This window comes from Corvus kubaryi, unplaced genomic scaffold (genome assembly GCF_017639235.1).
Source record: "Corvus kubaryi isolate FWS band 111438036 unplaced genomic scaffold, C.kubaryi_AGA036_p1.0 37308, whole genome shotgun sequence".
NCBI lineage: Eukaryota > Metazoa > Chordata > Aves > Passeriformes > Corvidae > Corvus > Corvus kubaryi.
The window spans coordinates 2,462,014-2,488,353 of record NW_024581096.1 but is presented as its reverse complement, the minus strand read 5'-3'; the positions used below and the strand labels follow the sequence as shown (position 1 = coordinate 2,488,353).

General features: G+C 36.5%; 1 protein-coding gene across 5 annotated transcripts in view; it reads right to left on the bottom strand.

The window, feature by feature from the left end:
- Positions 1 to 26,340, bottom strand: part of ADAMTS6 (ADAM metallopeptidase with thrombospondin type 1 motif 6) — a 149,729-nt gene that overhangs the window by 73,789 nt on the left and 49,600 nt on the right. For all 5 annotated transcript variants that reach the window (XM_042028250.1, XM_042028252.1, XM_042028253.1 and 2 more), the window contains exons 8-9: positions 16,352 to 16,395; positions 12,750 to 12,855 (exon numbers count right to left, since the gene is read on the bottom strand). In XM_042028250.1, coding sequence (XP_041884184.1) covers positions 12,750 to 12,855; positions 16,352 to 16,395 — 150 coding nt within the window. The remainder of the gene's footprint in view (positions 1 to 12,749; positions 12,856 to 16,351; positions 16,396 to 26,340) is intronic.

The window sequence follows — 26,340 nt, the reverse complement described above, 5'->3', positions numbered from 1 at the left end:
TGCTGTAACAATACAGTATATATAGGCACACTGAAAACAAGGATAATTCAAGTCAAACATGGGGTTTGCAATTCCTAGGGCCATCCTGTCCGCACACTTCCCCTCTGTATCTACTCACAGAAGGACTTGGAGCCCTTCTATTAGAGCTTTGCTTTGTCAAAGAATGTCAAAATGAAGACAATTAAAAATAGAAAATGTGATAAGAAACCTCTGCATGGAACTTGGACAGATGAGGTTTTCAGGCAAGAAATTAACTTTCAAGAAAGATGATATGACCCTCATAAAAAAATATGGTTAAAGAATCCTTATGTCTTAAAAACCCCTTGAACTACAGATCATCAGCATAACCATTAAATTAAAACTAGAATTTCACAGGCCATCTATTTGAACAGACTTTCATTGCAGACTGTCTTTGTTTAGGACAATCAACAATGTGTACTTTATGGATGTGACATAAATGAGGCACCTCAATAGTATACACATATAGTTCTCAATAGTATACACATTTCTAAAACTCCACTCTCTTAGTCTTTGATTAATTTCCATTAATCACTTGGGGGAAAAAATTTGTTCCCTCATTTCTTATTTTTTTAAATATTAAGCTTTGGTCAAATTTACTCCTTCTCAAATAGGGTACAAGGCTTAGGAAATCAGAGGGGCAGACAGTAAGAGACACAGGAACTTATGAGACAGAGAAGTGATTAAAACAATGCCAAAACTGAGACTCTGAACTTCCAGAATCATGCAAAGAGGTCTGTCTTTGGAGTCTTCTGTATGCTAAAAGGCTCTCTGATTTCTTACTCATCATTCAGGAACACAAATGTGTTGAGGCACTCAGTTTTGATTTTCTGTAGTATTTAGGACTGACTGCAAGAACATACAAATGTACTATGGTAGTACATAAGAAACTGACCATTTATCAGCTGACAATACCACTTCATACCAGTTCATGCCACTTCCTTTACTGAAAGCTGAGGCAGTTGAGTTATATTAATCTAAACACATTGCTCCAGAATGTGGTATAAAACCCCAAGAGTTTAATGTTACCCCGAGCTTCAATACACTGAGTACTACTTCACCTCTTCAGATGATCATAATAACTTACAAGTGGAAGGTGTTGGTACCATTCCTTCCAAAAAAAAAAAGAACATCTGTGAATGATGGATGTTTCCTACAATACCAGGAAGGACTTAATCAACAAAAAAGCATGGCTTCCTTGCCTATGGGATGTCTCCCTATGGAATACCTATTCTGCAGCAATGCCTGCCTGTATCTGGCTGGTTTTGATCTCTCACAAATGCAGAATGCTGTATACTGTATTATACACTGGAAAGGTCTGGCAGCTTAGACTGTTATATAATCAAATAAAGAATGTCCCTCGCATATAAAAAATACAGCTTTAATCAACTTATCTGAGCAATGTACGTAACGCAATGAAACTTTCAGACCAGTGTTAATTCTTATGATCTTATCAGATACCTGTCCATATTAGGAGAGGAAAGAACTTAGATGTCTTGTGCAACAAACTGAACCAGAATTTAACAATGAAAAATGTGCTTTATTTACGTATTATCAATGGCAATAATCTCCTAGAATTTGAGGTACTTCAAACAGTAATACTCCTTTTTGAATTGTCTCTGTACCATTTCTGAAAACAGAAAACCTTCTTTTTAAATAATCTCCATAAATTACTTGTTTATAGAAATGAGTTGGATGATTCTTACATTCATTTTATCTCTAATTAGTGTATTCCATTTTCTAAAAATCTTACTGATTTCAACTCTCTGGGAACTGAAATTTTTATCTTTTGGGCATATGATTAAAAGAACAAACTTCATAGTTCAATAACTTTCCTTCCATCAGCTCTCACAGATGATGTTGGCGGCAGTAGCAGTGATATGTCTGATAAAAAGCATGTCTGTGAATGGAAGCCATAATTTCTGATGCACATGGGAACTCAATCAATGCCTTTCCATGAGGCAATGGTATACTCATTTTTTATAAATATTCATTCACCCACATCATCTATTCCTTTCCAAGAAGGCTTTTCTACTTGCCCTTGCTTCTGAATTTAGGAGGAAAGTGATCATGAGGTGCAGGTAACTTTTTCTGGTGTTTGCAGAGGGGTTTTACAATTACTGTCATCATTTCCAAAGATGGTTGTGGCAGCATGCCATTACAGTCCAGTAATTTGCACTCCTATGGGCAGGACTGCAGATGGAAACACATTTCTGACCAAACTGCCAGTTTTATTTCCATCAGAACATGCCGGTCATATTTGACCATCATTACATTAAAACTAGGTCTTTACAAAAGCATGTTTGCAATTGGACTGGCATGGAAAGGTAGAGAAGAAAGTAAGGAACATAAAATATTCTTTGTGGAGCCACTGTTACAATTTGCCTACCTTTTTCAACCTCATTAAACATACACGGACTGTATTCCTTTCACTGGCTTAAAAAGCCTGTCCAAAACTGCCAGTATAATTTTGTCTTTACAAGAACAGCCAGATGAATGAGCAGAGACTGAAGTCTCCTCAGGTGATACAGAAGTTATTATGTGAAGTTATCTTTCCACCTAAAATCTCAAGGAAGAATGTTTAACCCAGTAGCTCTTGTGTTTTCAAGCATTATGGTTCCTCATTTCCCAAGAGAGCACTTACCTTACATTTAAGAACTGTGCAAAGTAGAAACACTAAGAACCTTAAAACTATAATTGAAACTCTCCTGCAAATTATTTCTAGTTTGTATACTTCTCAAAAAATTCTAAGGCAGCACATCCTAGTAGTGCTCATTGCCTGTTTCGCTTACTAACATCTGTAACTGAACAGATTTTTTTCCTTTTGGCAATCTGTTTTTCCTTATATCTGAAAAAATTATCTGAGGAAGTTATTTGTAATACACATCCTACTTAAGATTCAACCTCAAAAATCACAGGGGAGATAACTAGTGTCAGCTGCACTGAATAAAACAGCAATAGATAAGGAGAGACCCTGGAGTATAAGCAGAGGGAAGGATGTGAATGTAAACTTCTTGTCTAGCCTTCCTTTATCTTGCAAAAAAAACCCAACATTGCAGGTCCCTACATTTTCATTTGGTTACTGATACATTTGATGGTTCTAAACCATGATGGTTATGGCTGCCAAAACACTTACTGCTGATACATATGAAATTACAGCAGTTATTCTTGTGAGACAGCCAGAACGCTTCCAGTCTTATTTACTATCCAGATACTTAAGATTCAGAGAAAACAGATCCATACCAATGCATCTCCATAATCTGTGCTGAGATTTACTTTGTTACCATGTACTTTATTAGCACTGAAGTTACCTTTAAAAGTGGTACTCTGGTGAAATGCCATTTCTCAACCAATTATCTCTGCTATTTGACTGAAGTACTAATTATCTGCATATCAAAACCTTTCCTAGCTTTCTTAGGGTTTGGAGCATTCAGAAAAGCACAAATTGCTAATGTTTAATTTCTTTAAATACAATAGAGTTAATTTATTTCATGTTAATTTTTTTGTTTCTTACCAATTCATGAGTTACCTGAATTTGACCCAGTTTTTTTTAAAGCAGTGTCTTTTATGTTGTTCCGCCACTTGTTTAACAGCCTTAGGAAGAAGTATGCCAGAGACAGAATTGTGAGACAAGTGAGGAAACAGAGTTACAGGAACACAAGCAAGAGAAATACCGTAAAGTCAAGCACTGGATCTTCTTGTTCATTATCTGAAGCTGATTCACAGCTGCAAAGATGACATATGCTCAGAATGAAGAATTGACACCCTATCTTTCTAAAACAAAGTAAAGAAACTTACACCTTAAGAGGTTTTATGATATTAATTATCTGTACTAGGAGATAAACACACATGCTAAGAGTGAAATGGGCCATTTTCAAGTAATTATCTTGACCTAGGTACACTGCAAGTATTCCTCCAGTGTCTCAGCATGTTAGACACACTGATCTAACATTTATGGAGAGTGAAATAAAGGGTAGGGAAGGGTCATAAAGTGCAGCAGTGAAGAATACTTTAAAACTTTCTAAAAGTAAATCTCGACCAGAGTGTAGGCATGCTTGAAAAAGTATTCTTGTATTTGACAGAAGACTGAAATAGCAAATAATAATTTGCTTGGAGAAACTGAGTTTATTACATTAGATGCAAAAATTTTCATAAAATTTGTATTAAGTAATTTTGCCAGTGTATTGTATTTATTCTCATACTTTAAAATGTGTAATTTAAATATCTATATATGTATTTCATATAGCTTAGAATGTCTATTTAGGGCCTACATTGAAAAATTAGAATCAGCTTCCCTACATCTGTAAACATAGGCATGGCTTTAAATACGCCTTTTCTTAGTGTCAGTAGAAAATACACAAGGGGAGAACCACGTTCAACATTATTTTGTTCAACAAAAAGTGAGTGAATATGAACATAAACTGCTATTAAACAATAATAGAAATTTTTTTGCCTACAATATCAGAGCTATGAGCTACACAGAACAAAGCACAATTTCTGTGTGGACATACATGGTCATGGTAATTTTATTAATTACTCTCATGTCTACTAGGAGTGAAATATTTTCCAGTTGTTACGAGGTTATGGTAAATTTTGGAGACCTCACAATCATCAGATTTTATGTTTTCTCAGTAATAAAGGTAAGCAGTTTTTCTTCACTTTTTATAAATATTTTCCCCATACATCTCTTAACAGAAAATTCTCCTCTTTCTATGTAGTCCTCCATATATTTTTAGTCAATGGTACAAAAGTATTGGTTATAGCTACATAACAGCATGAAAATTAAAATTTGCCCCTAAATGACATTACAAATGAAGGGATAAATAATCAAAAAGTATTGAAAAATCAATTTATTTTAATTTAGGATTCCAAACATTGATAGCATTTATTGAAACTACCTAACACTACATATTCCTCAAGGGAGGAATCAAGGTTAATTAGTTACTTCACTTTCTATTTTCATATCTTAACACGGATTTTTAACCTTAACTGCTGATTTCCTGCATTTGGAGATCATTCTGCAGTTTGGAGTATCCTTAATGTTTTATTTTGAAGTAATGCAAAATTTTAAACTTTAACTTTGGTCAAACACATTAGGTCCCTGAAAACTTGGGAAACAAACTAATTCAATGATAGGAGATTTATAAAAAGCATATCTGCTATGAAATTCAACATAATTTTAGCACACTTCTATCATAATTTTTCCTATTTACTTCCTAAATACTGTTCCCCTCTCAGTCCTGGATGATGACAAAACACCCCATCAAGTAGAATTTTTATATATGAGCATCATTTAGTATTAAATAACATATGAGGCTCTTAAAAGCACAGCAATTTCTAATTTACTAAAAACCAATGCAGTTTATTCAGAAACCTGAACTTTCTTATGGGGAAATGACAGAGTTCTACGGGACTATTACAAAAAAGCAGAGCACAAACTTCTCCTGGATTACACTGCCACAGCTATCCAGCCTTCATGGCACAATAATATCATCAAGTAAGGCTTGTGTACTACACAAAGCCAATAGTGCAAATGCATCAGGTATCTACACTGCAGGCCAAAGTGGAAAGTATTGGCTCCAATCAGGAAGCAAACTTCTGAGTTCAGATTTCCTTCGGAAATTCAAGATGCCCTGAAGGTTATGATAACCTTCCACTTCACCCCCATTTATTCTTTTACACTTTTTTTAAGACTTGTGAAGTGTTACTACATCCATTTTCCTTGATAAAATTGCTTGTTAGAAAAACTATTTTAGTATTGCAAATTCTAAACTTCAAATAATATTTCACAGGTATGTAGAGACAGACTTTTTTCAGATTTTAAATATAAACGTGTCACATAATTGGGAGGTTTTGCCTTATGTTTATGATATTTCATTCTATATGCATGTCATTAAAACTGAAGTCCCAGAGAAAACTTTTAAAAACTTGCAATATTATAAAAGCAAGCATAAAATAACATTCCTTTAGCAAAAAAGATCAAGGCAGGGGATGGAAAGTGGGGGGTGAGAGAGTTAGAAAATAATTATATGGTCTTATGTGGCTTGTGGACACATTTTGGTTAAGGTTTTTGTTGGTTTTGTTTTATTCGGTTTTTTGCTTCTTTGGTTGTTTTGGTTTGGTTTCTTTCCGGTTTTTTTCATTTTGTTTTTTCTGGGTTTCGTTTTGGTTTGGTTTGCGGTTTTTAAACTAAAAAACTTAGTTAAACTGTTCCTAAAATTCAAGCCATTTGAACTCCATCACTCCTAGACATCTAGCAGGAAAAAGCTTAATGTGTTCTGTTTGCTGTTGAGGTGTTCCTACACTGTAGATTTGAGACAGTCTGCTATAGTTAAAGATGGAAGACATCATTGTCAGAGACAAAACAATTAAAATTGCATCAGCTGGAGAGCTGACAGGAGGTGATGTTAGTACAATCCATCCTAGCTGTGTTTTAATTAGTTTTAAAAAAGCTATTGTGAAGTTTGGTATATGTGTCTCTATTACCTCAGACTGGAGTATTTTCTTTGTAGTTGTACAACAAATACATTTCTTGACACGCACTTCTAGAAAACATCCCACTAAAACTCAGGTCCTCTGCTGCAGCTGAGGTTTGACTGATTGTGGTGAGTTGACCCTGGCTGGATGCCAGGTGCCCGCCCCTCTTGTCCTCAGCTGAAAATTTGAGGAAAGGTTTGCGGGTTGATATAGGGACAGGAAGAGACCACTCACCAATTACCATCATGGGCAAAATAGATTCAACTTTCTGAAATTAGCTTAATTTTATTCCGAATCAAATCAGAGTAGGAGAATGAGAAATAAAAACCAAATCTTAAAACAACTTTACCCCCATTCACCCCATTTTCCCAGGCTCAGATTTACTCCTTAATGGAAAATGACGGTTACTGTCAGTTACACATCACTGCTGTTCCTTCTGCCTCACACTCTTTCCTTCTCCAGAATGCAGTCCCTCCCACCCACCCACTGGAGCCGGTTCTCCATTAAATTCTTCAACATGGGTCCTTCCCATGGGCTGCGGTCCCTCACGAACTGCTCCAGTGTGGGCCCCTTCCATGGAGTGCAGTCCTTCAGACACAGCCTGCTCCTGTGTGGGTCCCCCATGGGATTCTTCCAGGAAAACTGCTCCAGCATGGGCTCCTCTTTGCACAGGGCCACAGGTCCTACCAGGGGCCTGCTCCAGCATAGGCCTCCCACGGGGTCACAGCCTCCTCTCAGGCATCCACCTGCTCCAACACGGTGTCCTCCATGGACTTCAGGCGGATCTCTGCTTCCCTGTGTTCCTCCATGGGCTGCAGGGGCACAGCTGCCTCACCATGGTCTGCACCACAGGCTGCAGGGAAACCTCAGCTCCAGTGCCTTCTCATTGACCTTGGTGTCTGCAGAGTTGTTTACCTCACCTATTCTCACTCATCTTTTCTGGCTGTTGCTTTGCAGCAACTTTTCTACCCCCTTTCTAAAATGTGTTATCCCAGAAGCCCTACCACTTTCACTGATGGGCCCAGCCTTGGTGGGTCTATCTTGGAGCCTCCTAGCGTCGGCTCTATGGGACATGGAGGTAGCTTCTGGCAGCTTCCCACAAAAGACACCCCTGTAGCCTGCCTGCTACTACAACCTGACCATGCAAACCCAGTGCACTGATCAAACATAAAGCTCACTGGTCATTGAAGAATGAGGTAAAGACAAGCATCTTCCGTAAGTACCACCAGATTACAAGTTTTACTCCAGCACTGAAGACTATCCTTCTCATATAGAAGGAGAGGTACTTATAATATTTTTCACTTTGTATACAGGCTGAAAAGAGACTTCAAAAAGTGCTAGAACTGCAGACCTAGCTATATGAACTAATTTAGAACTAAACACATGCTTGAAACTATCGCTGTTCTTCATCTTGAAGACAATTTAATCAGTTGGACTATAAGCTATGTTTTTATTATTTCTTACATCTTTTTTTATCAAGATATGACTGTCAAACTGTCAAATTTAAATTCATTACATCATCTATAAGTCAAGACAATTCTGACTTTTCAGAAACTATTTTAGCGACCAGTCCTGTCTACCAGCTCCTTTCATACAGCCCTCAATGCTTGTCTGTCATTCTTACTCTAAGTTCTACAGGCAACTTTCTGCCCTAAGCCTAGTCCACCACCCTCATGTTTTGACATTTCCTTTGTTTACCCACTTTTATTGTATTTATTCTTTTTCACTTTGTTTTTCACTTTTCAAATCACAGCTAACTCCTCCAGAGGACTGCAACAATGAATGGCAAAATGCCTTTCTTTTACCAATATACCTCTTCAAGTGAAATCTGGAATTCCTTACCAGTTCAACTAAGTATGCTATACAGCATGCACAGGACATGCTAGACATTTTAGAATGTATCCAAATATAAAAGCATAGAGCAGAAAGCCACCTAACTCAGCTGACAGGGAAACAGAAAATGGGACTGGATCTTACATCATTTAACTTGTCTGAGATAAAAGCGAGATCAGGCCTGCAAAGAGTTCCTCTTTTCACCAAGAAGAAAAAGTCAAACTTTGCTTGACAATTTAGGGGATACACGCTCAATTCTCACTCTTGGTACAAGAAATCAGTTTGTGATCTTTGTTTACCAGAAATCTTAAGCATTTTTGGTGTGAAAAATATAATGGTAGGAAAGCAGACATTCTGCCTGTCAAGCATCAGAAGTCAGTTTTCTAGAGAACCTATGTGGAAGTCTAAAGACCCAACTCTGAAATGTATCTAATTCACAGAAGTACTAAGAGTAATACAAGGCTGTTCTTTGAACCCTGGCTAGGGAGAAACAATCATAAAATGTTAGTTTCTCCATTGTTTATGCACTCAAGAAAGAAACAACCACTGTGTATGACCATCTACAATAGAAACAGCTGGTTATGAGTCTGAACTGCACACAGCTGGACAGCACCAAAACTAGGTTATACACATATAAACACTACAAGTGGTAAGGAATGGAAGCCAAAAAAAAACTTTTTTAAAAAATGAAAATATTTAACAGAAATATTTAATAAAATATTTAACAGAGTGTGTTACAATCACACTCAGACTACCAGTCCCTTTAAGTTTTAAAGAAGTACTTCCTGGATAGTATTTTTCAACCAAATGGAACTAAGTTGGATCAATACAAGGTTAAAGGAGTGAAATTTATGACACTATGATATACAGAAATTCAGACTGAAGGATCTAATGACTTCTCATCACTCTATAATTCAGTAAAGTATTAATAACAGGTTGAGCCATATTCCCATCAGGGAAGCCTATAAATCTAATTCTGGAGAAACTGTGGATAATCTATCAAGAATATGTATTATCATAATTGTTCTCTCTTAATCACAAAAGAATTTTGATCCTCAGCTCAAAGGTTTTTAAAACTCAGTATTCCATAGCAACTGTACAATTAATAAAAACATGATCTTTCAAAGTGAAATTCTCACATTCTTATCTAACTAGAATGCTATCCAGAAAAGCATTTCTCCTTGAAAACTTAAGAGATTAATAGTCTGTTTGTGATTATAATATTCAGTCATACTTTCTGTTAAATATTTATAGGGTTTTTTTTAAATTTCTTTTTGCTTCTGTTCCTCATCACTTCTACATTTTTATGTGTATATTCATCAATCACTTGGATGAAGGGGCAGATGCCTGCTCAGCACATTCACTGAGGACATAAAGCTGGGAGCAGTGGCTGATGCCCCAGAGTGCTGTGCAGCCCTTCAGAAGGACTTGACAGGTTGGAGAGATGGGCAGAGAAGAACCATCTGAAATTCAGCAAAGGCAAATGCCAGGTCCTGCACCTGGGGAGGAACAAGCCCAGGCACCAGCACAGGCTGGGGCTGACCTGCTGGGGGGCAGCTCTGCAGAGAAGGACCTGCGGGTCCTGGTGGACACCAAGCTGTCCATGAGCCAGCAGAGTGTCCTGGAGGCCAGAGTGGCCAAGGAGGACAATGGTATCCTGGGGGGCATTAGGAAGGGCATCCTGCCCCTGTACTCAGCTCTGGTGAGGCCTCACCTGGAGTGCTGTGTCCAGTTCTGGGCTCCTCAGGACAAGAGAGACACGGAGCTCCTGGAGCAGGTCCAGTGGAGGGGTGTGAAGATAGTTAGGGGTCTGGAGTATCTCTCTTATGAGGAAAGGCTGAGAGGGAGTTGGGCCCATTCAGCCTCGAGAGGAGATGACTGAGAGGAGACCTCATCAGTGTCTATATGTATCTGAAGGGGACGTACCAAGAAGATGAAGCCAGGCTCTTCTCAGAGATGCTAAGGAATAGGACAGAAACTGATGCACAGGAGTTCCACCTGAACATAAGGAAGAATACTGCGCAGGTAACCATGCACTGGAACAGGTTGCCCAGAGAGGTTGTGAAGTCTCCCCCACTGGAGATACTAAAGAACGATCTGGATACAACCTGTGCTATGTACTCTACAATGACCCAGCTTGAGCAGGGAGATTGGACCAGATGATCCACGGTGGTCCCTCCCAATCTGATCCATTCTGTGATTCTGTGTAATCTAGTGCTTTTATGTTGCATATTACATATTCAGTGTAGGCACGTCCCTTAAATGCTTCTATTTTTCACCTAACAATGAAGTCAGTTTCCTATTCCAAGTCTGAAAAGAGGTACAGCCAAAGAAAAATGTTTACAAGGCTCTCAGAAACAATTATTTTACTCGCATATTTACTCCAGTACCTTCTAGCAGGTACTGGAAACTAGGAGGTTGAGAGGAAGAACAACTTTGACATAGTTGTAGGGGCATTCAGTCACAGCGTGGGTAGAATGACAGGTGATGTGTGACTACCACAAAACATAGATTTTGAAGATTTTTTGGTCACGTATTCTTCCCAGGTTATACTGATGGTATCTATATGGTATGCTAATTCTTAAAACCAAGCTTGTAGTGTAACTTTCTTTAATAACTGTGCATTGTATAACAGCTAAAGAATATGATTACCTCTTCTTACAAAACCAGAATCTGACATATCATGTCCTCTACAGAATTAGCTGAAAGCCTCAAAGAGCTGAGATTTCAGAATTTTAAAGGATCTTATGTAATAAGAATCCAAAAGATATCAAACATACAAAGACCGATGGTAAAAACGCTCCTATGATCACAGGATATACACTATCACTATATGGGTTTTTCCAGATTCTAACCAGTCTAAGCTCATCAAATAAATTCTGGTCATCATGCCATATTTGCCTGATAAAATAGCAGCACATATTAAATTAATTTCGTGTATCTCTGGAATAACATGTATAAAACACATACAAATATCTCAGAGGCAGGTGCCAAGAGGATGGTGCCAAACTCTTTCCGGTGGTGACCAGAAACAGGACAAGGAGCAACAGACAAAAACTAAAACACAAGAAGTTCCGCTCAAGATGAGGAAGAACTTCTTTGCATTGAAGGTGGCACAGCACTGGAGCAGGTTGCCCCGGGAGGTCATGGAGTCTCCCTCTCTTGAAACATTCAAAACACAGCTGGACAGGTTCCTGTGTCACCTGCTCTGAGTGACCCTGCCTTGGCAGGGGCTTGGACGAGATACAATACAAGACATTATTTACAGGAATTTTAGAACTATTAATATTTAGTGATTGGAGGAGCTCTTTCCTCAACAGTGGAAAGGCAGGGAGGCAGGGCAGAAAGGCAGGAAGGCAGGAAGGCAGGAAGGCAGGAAGGCAGGAAGGCAGGCAGGCAGGAAGGCAGGTAGGCAGGAAGGAAGGAAGGAAAGTAGGTCAAGGGAGTTATTACATGTATTTTTAAATTGTTATTTTTCAGATCTTATATAATTGCTTTTGAATTCTAAAATTCATCTACACTAGATGTGAAGATTTTTTCATACATAATATAAATGAGAGCACAGTTGCCCAGTGATTATCTCACATAAGAGGTGGGCTAAAAATAACTGTTTACTTTTTTTGATCAGCAGTTTGCTAGCTTTCATTTCAGTCTACACTGCAACTTTTAACAGTTCCATCAGCTAATGAGTGGAAAAGCATGTAATCCATATCTGTATTGGTCAAGCCATGTAAAAGAAGGAAGCCTCTTGATAAAAAGAAGATGCCCAGTCTTTTTAGTCATCACAGTGTACTAACAGTGCTGTCTTTTGAGGGAAGACCTGAAATATTTCCAGACCAAACAATACTCAGATTTTATCAGTGTCAAAACAATATACTCTTTAAAACTATATGCTGATACTTTAAATGTAACAACTGATGCTATGACTGCTCTATGCCTGTTTTATATAGATCATGCTTGAGTGAAAGAGGACTTAAAGCATATGAATACTGACAATGGAATCAATGTTTCAGTGATAAGAGTTTGAATTACATGAAAGACAAAATAAAAAAAGAGCAAAAAAATTTACCTTTTAACCACTTCTCTTACATAAAGAAAGGCAGCAAAAGTAACAGGGGAGAGAAAATTTTCAAAGCCAAACATTTAAAAATATGAAACAGATTAGGAAGGTTGTGAGTCAAGTCTCAGAAGGACAGATTTAACTGGAATCTGAAATCAAAGGGTATACAATGAGTCTTCAGTTCTAAATTTAAAGGCCCTGGTAATAGATACTAAATAAAACATATTGCCACTCATGAATACCATATACAGAAACATGGAACATCAGAATAGAGCTGGTGCAGGAAAAAAATTATGTCTATTATTAACTAACGTTAAAAAGGTGATGAATTAAAATGTATTCTTATTTTAAACTCACTCACTTGTGACCAATCTCATGTGCAATGGTAAAAGCTGAACCTAGGCCAATGTCTTCATTAATGCTGCAGCTCCTTTCAGGCTCACACATTCCAGCCACAGAGGCCAAGCCTGAATAAACAGAAGGAGACACAAAGGGTCATGCCAAGGTGTTTCAGTCTTAAAAGCCCTAGTTGTAAATGCCTGGATTCTTTTTAATAACTTCTATGCACAGAAGGAGCAGTTGGCAAAAGGTTAACTTTCTAGTCATTTGCAAAATCACTGGGGGGAATTTCACTTTGCCGGCTAGACATTAATATTTTTTGAACTGCAGTCAGTGCTGGAAAATGTCTAGACTAGGGGTTAGATTTATAAATTTTACTTCTGTTAACTTGGGACCACCTAGTAACTTGAGCCAGGAGAGGGAATTCAGGAAAGCATTTCTATTTTAACATTCTTGAGCCTGAAGAAAGCAAAATGTATCCACATTATTTTTCTAAAGAAATCTGTTTAAGTTTAGTGGGTTCATAAAAACATACAGGCAACTTTTTTAGCTATGAAAAACCTCACATGGTACATTAAAAAAAATTAAAAAAACAAAACTGAATGCATCAGTGAAGAGAGAGGAGACATGTTAATAACAAACACGCATTTAACCATGGAAGTCTTTTCCATTTATCACCCATCATCTTCTGGCATTAAAACCTTATTGTGTTACAAGGGCTTTTAAAAATTTTCTTCTTTCACTGGCATTTATGGACTATGACTCTTCTGTATCTTACACATTTTTCAGCAACAGATTATTACAGAACATACTGCAGTCTTAATTTAGTGCCACTAGAGAAAGCTTTAAACATCAGGTTTATTTAATGTATTTCTCCTTAGAGTTTCTTATCTGAAAGAAGAAGTAAACCTTTCTTTAAGGAAGTTACCTCTTCAGTTAACCTACACTACAAAAAAAAAAAAAACAAACCAAAAAAACCCAGAGAAACAACAACAACAAAAAAACCCCAAAAAAACCCCCAAAAAACCCCCCACCAACAACAACCAGAAAAACCCAAACCCAAAAAACCCCAACAATAATAACAAAAAAATTGAAAAAGTTTGACTTTGGTTGAGAGATGAAGGGAATGGAACAGGGGATGGAGAAGAGAGAAAGCAAACTCCTTATATGAGCAGGGACTTCAAATTATTCTATTTGGACTAACAGTAAGAAGTCATAATATGACAAGTGCTTCCTGCTGTGTCCACATCAGCAATTAATTTCAAGACATAGGAGTGGATCAGCACAGTGAAGCCCTGATGTTGAGGCTCTTCGAGTATCATTGCATGCTGGTTTGGACATTCTTGACTAGTTGAATCCTGTGGACTGAATGTCACTACACATGTGGCTCAAAGCTTCCTGAAGGGAAAAAACATTGTAGGGGTATCATAAGAACACAGCCCATGGGTGATCTCAGGTCTCCTGTAGGCATATAGAGACCATTTGGGGGGTATGTGTTCCATGTTTTCTCCCAAACAAATCTAGTTTGGACACACCAAAACTACTGACAGCCAAATTGACATGGGCGAAAGGTGACAATGTGTGTCTGGAGAGTTTGCAGTGTGGAACCTGCGAAAAAACCAATTACAGTTCACCTATGCTGTTCTAACTGAGGAAATTCTGAAGACAACATGTTAATACATATAGATATACAACTATCATGTTCCCCTGCAAAGTCCACCATATTTGAATGATAAAGTCATCTTCATCTTCATGTCTTATAACTGAGGACTTGCTTCGGCAACTTAGAAGACCAGAGTAACATAATTCCACACCATGCTTGCAGAAAGAGACAGAGATCAAGTTAAGAACTCAGTCAGTGGCTCAGATTTCAAAAGCTGTTGTCCTTCACTGGAGCCACAGAAAAACTGCAAAGATGTCTGAGGTCTATCTTTTCTAAGAGGTTCCATGAAAGGTCCCCTGCTTCAGGTGTCTGAAACAGGATACAGATGTCTATGCCATACAAAATCTTTTACTTCTGTCTCTTCCTAGAATACCGATTATTCAGGTTTCTTCTGACCTTCTGAGACCTCTCTGTGACCCTTTTTCACAAACTCCTTATATATATGATTAACTTTAGTTACTGGATGTCAGTGTGACTTAAGCGTATGAAATGCCTTGCAAAAGAGGACTACAGGGCCTTGTCTCCTCTCCAGTTCAATGCCTATAATGCAGAAAAATTGCCATGGTTTTGTTGCCAAGACTCCTATAACAGTGAGTAGGAACTGATACCATATGTGACTCTTATTTTTAATTTTTTTTAATTAAACTTTCTGTTTAATAAAATATTTGCCAAATCTTTCCTCTGCTACACTGCATTCAAGTGAAGCAGAATTTGGCTTTATGCCAAGATCTGATACAGTAAGAACTAGTACACTAATGATCTGTGTTAAAAGCATCATATAAAAATATCAAATAGTTCATGCACTAATGTATTCTCTTTCAACCTTCTTTCTTTTAATGCTTGCAAAGCTACTTCTAAGACATCAATATAGACAGTCTCTTCAGTTTCGTCACCTCCAATGTCAAATAAAATTAATTACATTTAGAAATTCATCATCATGATTTGCCTTTTACTAAAGCATGTTCTGGATTTTGCTTATATTTATAGCAGGCAAAATTTTGGTACCTTTCCCCATGTAAACTACACTTTTCTGCCAAAAGCATTGGACTGACTTGCAACAGACTTACAGAAAAATTAACATAGGTTAAGGCTATAAAGCATACAGTAATACAGGGAAAGACAAAGGAAATACAACCATGAACTCTGACTGAGAAAAGTATTAATAATATGAACTAGCTGAATTAGAATTTTATCTTTAATCACCTGCAAGAATGAGGCTTATGAAAGGATACAAACCGAAAAAAAAAAATCTAAACAAGTGCTACATTAGTCTTTGAACAATGTTTCCTTTATATACTAAAGCATCATTGGAGGCAACAACCTATAGTTATAGGTCATCTATAGTTATTTATTGTAGTAAATAACTTCTGGTGACATATTTAGATATGGAGAGAACAATAGCTCTCTGTCCCTCATCTAAGGTTGCCATGTGCATTTCTCCATTGCCAAAGCACTGTAGTTTCAATGTTACTGTGTTTTCTCTCACTGTGCTATCTTTTCCTAAGTCTGTGAAAGGAAAAATATGAAGCTGCACTCACTGTGTACAACACAGCAACAGTGTAAACCTCAAAGTCCATTTCTTTTGTAAGGTTTATGGGGGTACTTTTATAACTTTCCTGAGGATTTTTACTTCTGTTTTTTAAACTAGATTATGGAGACCAGTAAATGGAAATAAACAGCAAGTTCTGTTCTGTAAGAAGTAAAATTGAGTCATCTTCTAGCTTTTATCGGAACTACAGCTGTCAGAGATGAAATACACAGCACCAGCTGACATAATTCAAACTTCCAGCAATGTATCAAAGCCAAAATCCACCTCGAGTATCTTTTATTTTTCAGCTTTATAAAACTACAAAATTTTGAAAGTACAAACTTTAAAATAACTAATCAGTCAAAAAATCAATAGTTAAGTATAAAGTAAGGAAACAGCAAATACAAGCTGAAATTTCTCTTTATAATCTTACCCAGTGTTCCACAAGGCTTGTTTTTATAAGTGCAGATATCGTATCTGTTAAGAAAAAAAAGTAGATAGAGTATGTCAGTGAATCACATTTGTAAGATACTTTGTATATTTATCACATATCTGTATCAGAGTCCAAGTTGTCAGACCGCAATCAGTTTAATTATGTGCAGCCAGCTGGTGTCGGCATTTTCTACACTCTGGTGTAAACCACAAGCTGCAGTACACTCACAGCCGCTGGCCTCAGGCCAGTGGGACACCTGCCAGTAAGAAAAAAATGGTTAAAGTGGATCTTTGTAATCACCAGCTCCATAAAGCAGTCCACCATTCTGTTATGTACTTACAGCAGCATGGCTATAGACTGCTACTGATTCTTAAACCTTATATTTTACTCAAGAATCAACATAATTGGAAGCCTCTTACAGTCTAACACTTACCAACTAAAAAGTATTATGTGTAAGTCGTACTACGTAGACTTTGATTCGAATTTAAAAATTGAACTCTAAATTGTTACACCATTTTTAAAAAACATCTTACGAACTGTCAATATAGTACCCTTCTCATTATCCTTCCATAATTATAGTGTATCTTAATAATATGTGCCAACAAACTAAAATGAAAAACATTTTTGAAAAAAGCTAAAAAATTTCTTTAAAGGAACATTTTTGTCATTGTAAATACAATCCTTCACATACATAAGCGAATGAGTTTTTGTGTAGTTAATACATAAATATCTGGAGCTAGCAATGAAATTAAGATGTTTTCTGTGGCATAGCTTTTAAAATAGCAGTGGTCATGCAGCAGTCACTCATTAATTACACCTTCATATTTTGAATATGCAATCTTATAATATGTTTAGTGATAAAAGAACACTCCCACAAGGCTATTGATTTCCAAGGATTTAAACTAATTTCCTTGCAGTATGCTTCAGAATAATTTCTACTCTTTTGAAAGGCAAGTGAAAAAAATATGAAAAGATACCATCTTTATGCTTTCATTTTAAACCCAAATAGTTACCAATTTCAGGCCACCAGACATTTTCTGTTAAAAATACCGTAAGGACTGTTATCACATAGGAGTCTGATCACAAGACATATACCTTTCACTGCTAAAAGAGTTATAGTCTGTCTGCAAGCCAAATCCATGCACAAAATAACAAAGCTTAAAATTTGGAACCAATCCAGTAAACTCTCTATGCATGCAGACTGCTGTGACCACATGGAATTCCTTTGATTTTTAAAGGGTACTGAGTGTGGAGCAGTTTGTGGGATTAAGCTATAATTTTGAATTTAAATGTTCATGTGCACTAATCTCATTGAGGTGCTTCAAACGCGGACTAATTTTCCGTTTGCTGTCTGGAGTAGGGGAAGGTAACCAAGTCAGCATAAAAACCATTCTTATTTCTCTTGAAATATAATCATTAAAATGTCCCTAAGTTTCAAGATTACACAGATTCAGAGCAAAAGAAGGATTTTTACTGAACATTTCCTGCCTTTTACATAATTAAGAAAGTAAATGTCTTATTTCTGTGTTCAGGACAGTGCCTGAACCTAATCCTATTGAAGTTCAAGCAAAATTTGTTCCTCAGAGAAAGCGGACAGGGCTCAGTCTTATTTCGTGAGAAAACCCTAACTAAATTCTTTAGAACATAGTTGAGAACTGAATGTCTTTACAAAGTAGTCTCTGAAATACACAGGAGGTACTAGTCTTCTGCTTTTTAATATACAACGGTAATACAGAGAAAACAATTACAGGCATACATCCTTAGATAAAATGGATGTTTAATAATAAAGCAAATTCCACTCAAGAAAAATGTTGTCACGGACTTCAGCAGAGCTGAAAATGTGCCTTATGGCCTGAGTCAACTTACTTACTTATGAATCTGAAGTTACTCCTCACCTAAGGTTCAGTTTCACAAAGAACTGTGACAAGAGAGAATGATATGAATTAAGTCCCTTGTTTCTGTTACATTTTTGAAAAACAAAGACCATGGTATTCTTCAATTTCTGTTGGGAAGTGTGTGTTCTTCATTACACATAAGCTAGCATTTTTAAGAAAATATGATGATAATGAAACTTAAATTAGATAATAAAACGAAGGAAAAGAGAACTTTATTTTCCAATTCACTGATTATTTTTGCAAAAACATACATGGGTAGTAACATGTTCTAAATATGCCATCATTAAATATTCAAATTTTATAGACAATGATTAATTTCCTGCAAGGGTATTCATAAACTCTCCTAGACCCAGTTTACCAGGAAAAAAAACCAATAAATTTTCAATGTCCAGTGATTTACTTTAGCTACATCATCTTCCAGCTCCATTTTTTTCATCTTACTGCTTTCATATGAATGGTTTCTGCTTGTGATTTGTCTGAATGCTCATGGCATTCTTATGAACCAAATTGCTTGCTTCCATTATTTGTTTCTCTATATGATGTAACTAAATCAGACCAACTTGTCTTTTTTTTTGTTTTGACATCACTTCCTTTAACTTTATTTTGAATCTTCAAGGAATCCATTTAGCCCTGTTGGGTTCCAAAATGTGGAAGACTACAGATGCAATACTTGACAGATAGTAATTTTAAGCCAAGAAACCACTGAAAATACAAATCATCATGACTGCCCATGAGATTAGATAGGTCTAATTGCTATGGGAAAAAAAAGAAAAAAAAAAAGGCAACCCACAAACAAACAAAACAAAAAGCTCACACCCAGAAAAACAGCACAAAGGTGCAATTTGATCACCAGGAGCTTAGTAAATGCTTCAGGAGCTAAAGAGACCCAGAAGGTAGATTCTCAAGCCAACAATTATCTCAACTAACTATTAAAGATTATGGCAACAGTCATGATTATGACAACTGCAAAAATGTTTGTTCAATTCACTGACAGATGGTGTAAGAGGGACACCACACAAAAGCTGAATGAAAGAACACAGTTACAGAGGTAAATAACTTAGGATAAGATGGCAGCCAGATCACTTTGAGACAGCCAAGAAAAACCTCTGCCCAAGCCAAAAAAGAAGATTATATAACTCCAAATAAAGTGGGTGCACTGCCCCTGAAATGTGACCACAGTGGGGAAGTGGAATGGAAAAGAGGTAGGAGGGAAGATGGTTCATTACATGGCCATTCCCGCCCTGAACAAATCAGAAGTCGTTTCATGAGGCAGATGGGAAAGAGGTCTGGGACTGCTGGGCATTCCTGTGGGACTGCTGAAGAGCTACAGCAGACAGATAGAAAATGCATGGTGAAACTACAACTGTCACTGACAACTCTGCCTGACATAGCAGCCAGAAGTAAACTCCATAGACAGACCATTATCTGTTCAACACAATGGGCAAGAACTGGAGCAGCAATACACTCCTGTCAGGCCAGGATTAAACAGCACTATACAATGACACTTTAAAAAGAAAAATTCTAGTCTTTTTTGGCAGGATATGCAGGCACCATGCTAAAATATACTTGCACTCTGTATTAAAAAGTGAAAGGAATCACACTAGACACTGAAATTCTACTATCTGCATTATTAAGCTGTTTTAAAACTATCACAATTTTAGTTCCTTGCATAGATTTGGCCCATGAGAACAACTGATCTCAAAGAACTCCCATAAAAAGTTGTGGAGATGGCCACATACAATTATTAACAGGCAAAACATGCAAAGCTAATCTTTTCTGGAGAAGACAGCTTAGTAGTGTGTACACAAGATCTGTGCCAGTGGTATTCAGTGCAATGAAAAAGCCACTAACATGTTTATTTAATGTATTAGTGTAGATGTAAGCTAGAGACTATCTCTTGAAGCAGTCTCCCTTATCAGTAACTCTAACCTGAAGAAAAATCCATTTCCTTTGCAAATCTGATGACTAGCATGATCCTGATCATTTGAGTAGGACACTTAAGTCAAACAGATAAGGAAGACAAATTCTCTGTGAATATTGTAACCACTGATCAAACTTGTCAGGTAAGTTATCTGCAGCTACAGCCAATCCCAGGCACCTTAGGGGAATACAGCCATTTGTCTCCTGGTACACTGCAGAGAAAGGAGAGAAGATTCGTCCTGATCCCTGCAAACTGTCCGTTTTCAGGCCTAATGCATGCAGTTGTGCAACTATGTAGCTCCCACTGAGTTCTATGAAAGCAAATGTATTCCCACATTAAAAATAAAAATAAATACTAAATAAAGAGATACACTAATTCACACATTTGATTATAAGAAAGCATCACAATGATTCAATCATATTTCCACCCACTCTTAGCATAAAAATGTAAGTAATTCATTCTAGAAGCTAGAGAAGTTTAAAAGATACTCCTTAAAAGCTATTCAATCTCACATTAAGAATTGTTTACAGAATAATTTGGGAACAACTGTACTAGGTTATCCAGTTATCTGCCTTTCCCTCCACAGCAGTCATTTTGACTGTTTGCAAAGAAAACAGGACAGCTCATACTCATACCTTCCCTGATAGAAGTCCCCAGCTCTGTGGCTTAGGGTACTTCAGAGACAGAGATTGCATCTTATCATTTAACTGATTTTTCTTTTAATGTCTTCAGCCCTTCGTTAATTCCTCTTTATTCTGAAAAATGAAATTATTTCAGTGTCTCGAGGATATGGTTATGCCTTTATCAGCAAAGCTGAGTCCCACTGTTTCAGTAGAGCTCTGTCCCGTTGAAATAACTTTTTAAATTTTCTTCTAAATCAGATTAATATATGGAATTTCTCAGCATTGTACTGTTACACTGTGGCCCTTCTGTCACCACCATGGGCACTCACAGGCTTTTTAAACTCTCTCAAGTTATGTATTACAATTTAAAAAGTTGTTCTAACAGTGGCATTAACAGTAGTAGATACAAAGGCAAAATGAGTTATTTCTTCTTACATGTTAATGTGTATTTATAAATTCAAGGATAGCATTACCCTTTCTATCAGTCTCATTATCCAAATTGGCCCATTCACTGAAAAGAGTCTCTATAAAACACTGTCATTACTTAGCTGTATGTTACTGGAAATGTCCAGCGTGCCAGAAAGAACTATTTGCATCAAATTAACACTGAGATAGAAATACACCTGTTATAGGATTGGGAACATATATGAATACTAGTATTAGATACACTTTAAAGAATTTCATTAAACAACAAGAATAACCCCCACAATATCTTTTATTTAAGTACAGTAAGTGAGTAAAGCATGAAAATTCTTATTAGAAGAACAAAATGTTTAAAATCAGTATGAAACACCAGCTGTTTACTTATACATATATCAAACTACTCCAAAATTACTCTGAAAGTTACCAGTCAGTATGAGTAATATTTAAGATATATATTGACAGAGATAACCAAGGCTTTTGAAGGAATATTTCTTAATGGAAAAGAATTTAGGAGACAAAAATACAATCACAGCAAATCGCTGAGGGAAAACCTACCAAGACGGATGGAATTTAAATGTAAAAAAAAGGTAAGAAAATTCAGGCTAGACAAAACCAACAAATATGTATGACTGGACATGAAGCTCTTTGTAAGCTTCAGACAGGTGAACATGTACTTCATATATATATAATACTAGACCATTTTCCAGTTAATCTGCTTGAAAAGGTTGTCAGAAAGCAAAATAAAGCCTCAGAACTGAGTCTCTCCTGACTAAGAGTAAACAGAGCTAAATACTACAAATAATTAAGATTTCAGTTTTAGGGAACATTTCCAGACATGTTATCTCTGAAAGCAAGGGGTTTTTTTTCACTTTTAAACCAGATTATACTTTTTGACACTCACTTTTTAATGACTATAGGTTTTAAGAACAAGCTATTTAAATAAGGACCATGCTTCTCACACACCCTTGCTGAACAATAAGCCTAATATGTTCCTTAGTTTTATCTTTTTTACTTTTTATTCTTCATGCTATGCAACATGATTTATCTATGTACCCAATCATAGCTGTCTCATTTTTGAATAAAGGTAAAAGACCAGGCAAAAAGATACCTATTTTGAAAAACTAAATCTAGTTCCAACACCTACTACTATAAACAGAACTGCTGCCAGATCAGACTGAAATCTCAGATTTCTCTTAAACGGATCAAAACCCTCTGACAACTCCAACTCCTATTTCTAAAGTATGGAAAATAAAAAGAAAAAAAACCCCAGTGACTAGCCTGTATTTTCACCATATTTTTTGTACACATATACTTGGCTATATTTAAAAAGCGGTCATTTTGCAAGTGCAGACAATGTCTGCTAGAGAACTGGATGTCACTAATACTAGAGAATTGCAATGGAATTAATAACTGCTAAGACAACCCGGTCATTCATTAGATTTGCACAGGTTACCAACAGTAATACTCTCTACTACACAGTATTTTTGATGTCTTTCTAAAAGCTTAGCATTACAGAAAGTGGTACACCACAACAGCATTCTGCCTTAAAATAAAGAACATGTCTTATTTGATTCCTTCCTCAAAAACCTCAAACCAAAAGAGTTATTTAAACCAAGGAAGGAAAGGAATAACATACATGTTACATATCACTCATCAGAAATAGCTTTTTCTATTATTATTTTTCCATGTCTTTAATGCTGCCATAGACAACCAAAGTCTGTCTCTGTTGGACTTTGTTCTGATACTTTGCTTGGGTGGATAAATTCTGAGTTACAGCCAGAAAAGCTACTGCTGCTATAAGTTCTAGTTCTCCTGATTTATATAAATCTTTTAAATAATTTCGCTGTAAATGAAACACTTCTAATACTACATTTTCTAAACTGCTAATGCACTCAAAAAAGTAAAAATAAACTCAGTTCTGAAAAAAATTTTTAAAGCTGTCATTTGTATTCATCAATTTCGGCAATATAACATTACAGTAGCATTTGCAAGTTTATCACAATCAGTAGTATTACCACTGCCCTTAGGACAGATAACTCCTGATCCACACAAAAATTTTTATGCAAGTGCATCAGAAATGTAGAGCCACCTCCCTAAGTGACAATGGTGATTTCAATAATATTCAGAAACAATTTAGAGATTCAGCATTTGCACTATCACCGGAAGTAGGAAATACTTAACTTGTTTCATTCTGAATCTCAAAAGTGATTGAAACTTTTATTGCATTCTCAGTACTGAGCCACAATTTAGATGGAGTTACACAGATGTAGCCAGCTCAAACTGGGCTAGAGAATAAACCAGAAATATCTACATATCTACTCCAAGTACACTGCTAATAATTTCTCTATCAGTACATTCAGGATAAGTCTGGCAACTAACACATAAAGTTTTTTTTAAAGGACATTGACAGTGAACAGCTCAAGCAGCTTGTAGGGCAATATTTTTAAGAATGAGCTAATGCAACCAAGTCTGAGGAAAAGGAAAGCTAGCAAAACTAATTACATAGGTGTGGTTGGGGGCATCCTGCCACACAGCAGAAAATAGGAAGCAACTAGTCTAGACCTCTGGCAGAAGGGAAATACAGCTAACAGCTATGATTGCTAACCAAGTTCCAGTTCAGTTGTACAAAAATAAATTAGATAAGTTAGAGCAATAGCATTTTGTATATATATTTCTACATTTTTCTATGACTTCTTTCTGTGATTTTTCTGTGGATATGCCTTTCTTTCTTTTCTAAATTTCTGAATATTGTGAACAATTAGTTTACAATCTCTGAGAAGATCACACATCTTTATACACAAAAGGTCCACTTTATTACCCTTACTGACACCACATATGGCATAAAAGGCTAAGCATTGGCCATAAGGAATAGTAGTTCATTAGGATGATGGACCACACCTGGTATAGAAGAACCTAAGAATTGCAACATGGGCCAGACCATGCAAGATTCCACTGTCCCAGTACCCTGCCTTCACAATGAACTAAGAGAAGTCCCAAGAAAGAATAACACCATTGCAAGCATAAAATGTCAATTATACCAGTACTCTCCCAACTATTTTTGGCTCAGATTTTTGAGACAGATGTGCTTCTGTGTATTTAGTACTTTCAATGGATTTTTCTTCTGTGAACTTGCCTAGCCAACCTTTCGACCTATACATATGTTCAGCTTCCATAAAGTGACTTGCCAAGAAGTTTCAACAATAGCTAAACCTTGCATTAAAAAGGGCTGCCTCCCTTCTCCTGATTTTGAGTCTTTCTTCTTCTGCATTTTCTGGGCAACCTCAAGTTCTTGTGGTGAAAGATGCTATGAATGATTTTTTTCTCATTTATGCCCTCTATAAAATCTTGTAACTGGTTTGATCACTGTCGTGTTGTCCCAAATGTGACTTTTCTAAAAGTTGACTTCTCCAAGTAAGAGGGTCCTCAACTTAGTCATTCCTTGTAAAGAAAGTCATGTATGTTTAAGTCATCCTTGCTTCTCCTCTCCAATTCTCCTAAAACCTTTTGGGATGAGAAGGCCAGAATAATACAAACTATTCAAGATCTAGGATACCATGCCCCGTTTAATCAATAGCATAATAAGGTTCTTTATTATTTTCCAAATAATCGCTAATTTTTTTTTTTTTGGCTGGATTAACGATGTATACTTGACATGTAGCCCAAATATTCTCAGAAAAGTAATAATAAAACCCAATAAATAATAAAATATACCCAATAAAAACAATACCCAATAAAAGGAACAGTGGTTGTTTTTTGCTACTTCTGGTTGATATTTGTACAAAATTTCTGAGAAAAAGACTGAAACTCTTACTCATATACTGTCACAACTTATTTTTCTTTAAAATAATGAGAACGGTACACTCAGCCCAATTGTGCTTGGGCTGAATTAAAGAATCACAAAGTTATATTTACACAAAGAGCTAAATTTCAGTAGCTTAATGCAGTAATTAGAACCTTCTTCAGTCAATGCAATAAAGTTTAATTGCTGACTTCTTCTAAAGGTCAAAAACAAAGACAGTCATTTCACCCAAATAATTTTTAACCCTGACTATAATCAAAAGAATTTGTTGTCTTGAGAGCAAACTCACAGCAATATATTTTACAAGTTTCGTGCTTTTTTCTATGTGTTACAGTAAGTAACAATAAAGGATTTCTTCTCTGCAAGAAATTTCAGCAAACGATTTGATGTGATTGCTTAAAGAACAATACAAAGCCAACTGACTGCTGCTCATCTGTGGTAGTTTTCCAGATGACGTGCGAAATACAGCTAACGAAGTTTGAAGCTAGCATATTTTTTGGTGCGCTGGTGAACTGAAAGGAAAAGAAATACATAGAGTGATAGAATGAAACCGCAGCAGAAGCAAAGACTGTTCTAACAAAGAGGATCAGTTTAAAAGAAATACACAGATGAAGTTTACAAGAAAAAAAATATGTCTTGAGATCTTGTCCAAGTTCGTTAGAGCACATCAACCTGTCATGTTAAGACCAGAAGAAACTTAATTCGATTTTCTGTGTTTTGAAAAGGGGCTGGCAAATGAAATACATGCACCGCACATGGATCTTTGAAGTGTGTCTGTATGAAAAGCAGAACTCATGCACACAATTCAGAATTGCGTAAGTCTTTGTTTCATCTTCTTTTCCATGTAATACAAGGCAGGAAGAAATATTAGCTCTATTGAAGACAAAAAAAGTTTGTGTAGCATCTATGATCACTTTCTTTCTAACTTATTTTTTACAAATCATTTTAATGACAACAGCAACTATCTGTTGTGAATGAATGGCTGAATACCATGAGAACATTAACTAACTTACAGCAGTGGTTCCTCATAAACCATATTACTCTTACTGTATACAAGTCAGGATTAGGCAGCTGTATCTATCCAGACTGTCTGCAGACACACATTCTTACTTCCCCTTACCTTGAAGAATATAAGAGTGAAGCTGGTGCAATTTATTTTATTACTCCTGACAAAAAAAAAAAGAATCACAGAACTAGCTAGGAAAAAAAAGGGGCTGCAGAAACCATGATCTGTCTTGCAAAGGGAGGAACATGTCAGGACTCCTTTCTCTGTATATGAATTCTTCAACCTAAGCTATTAAATCCATATTAAAACTACATGATTGTCA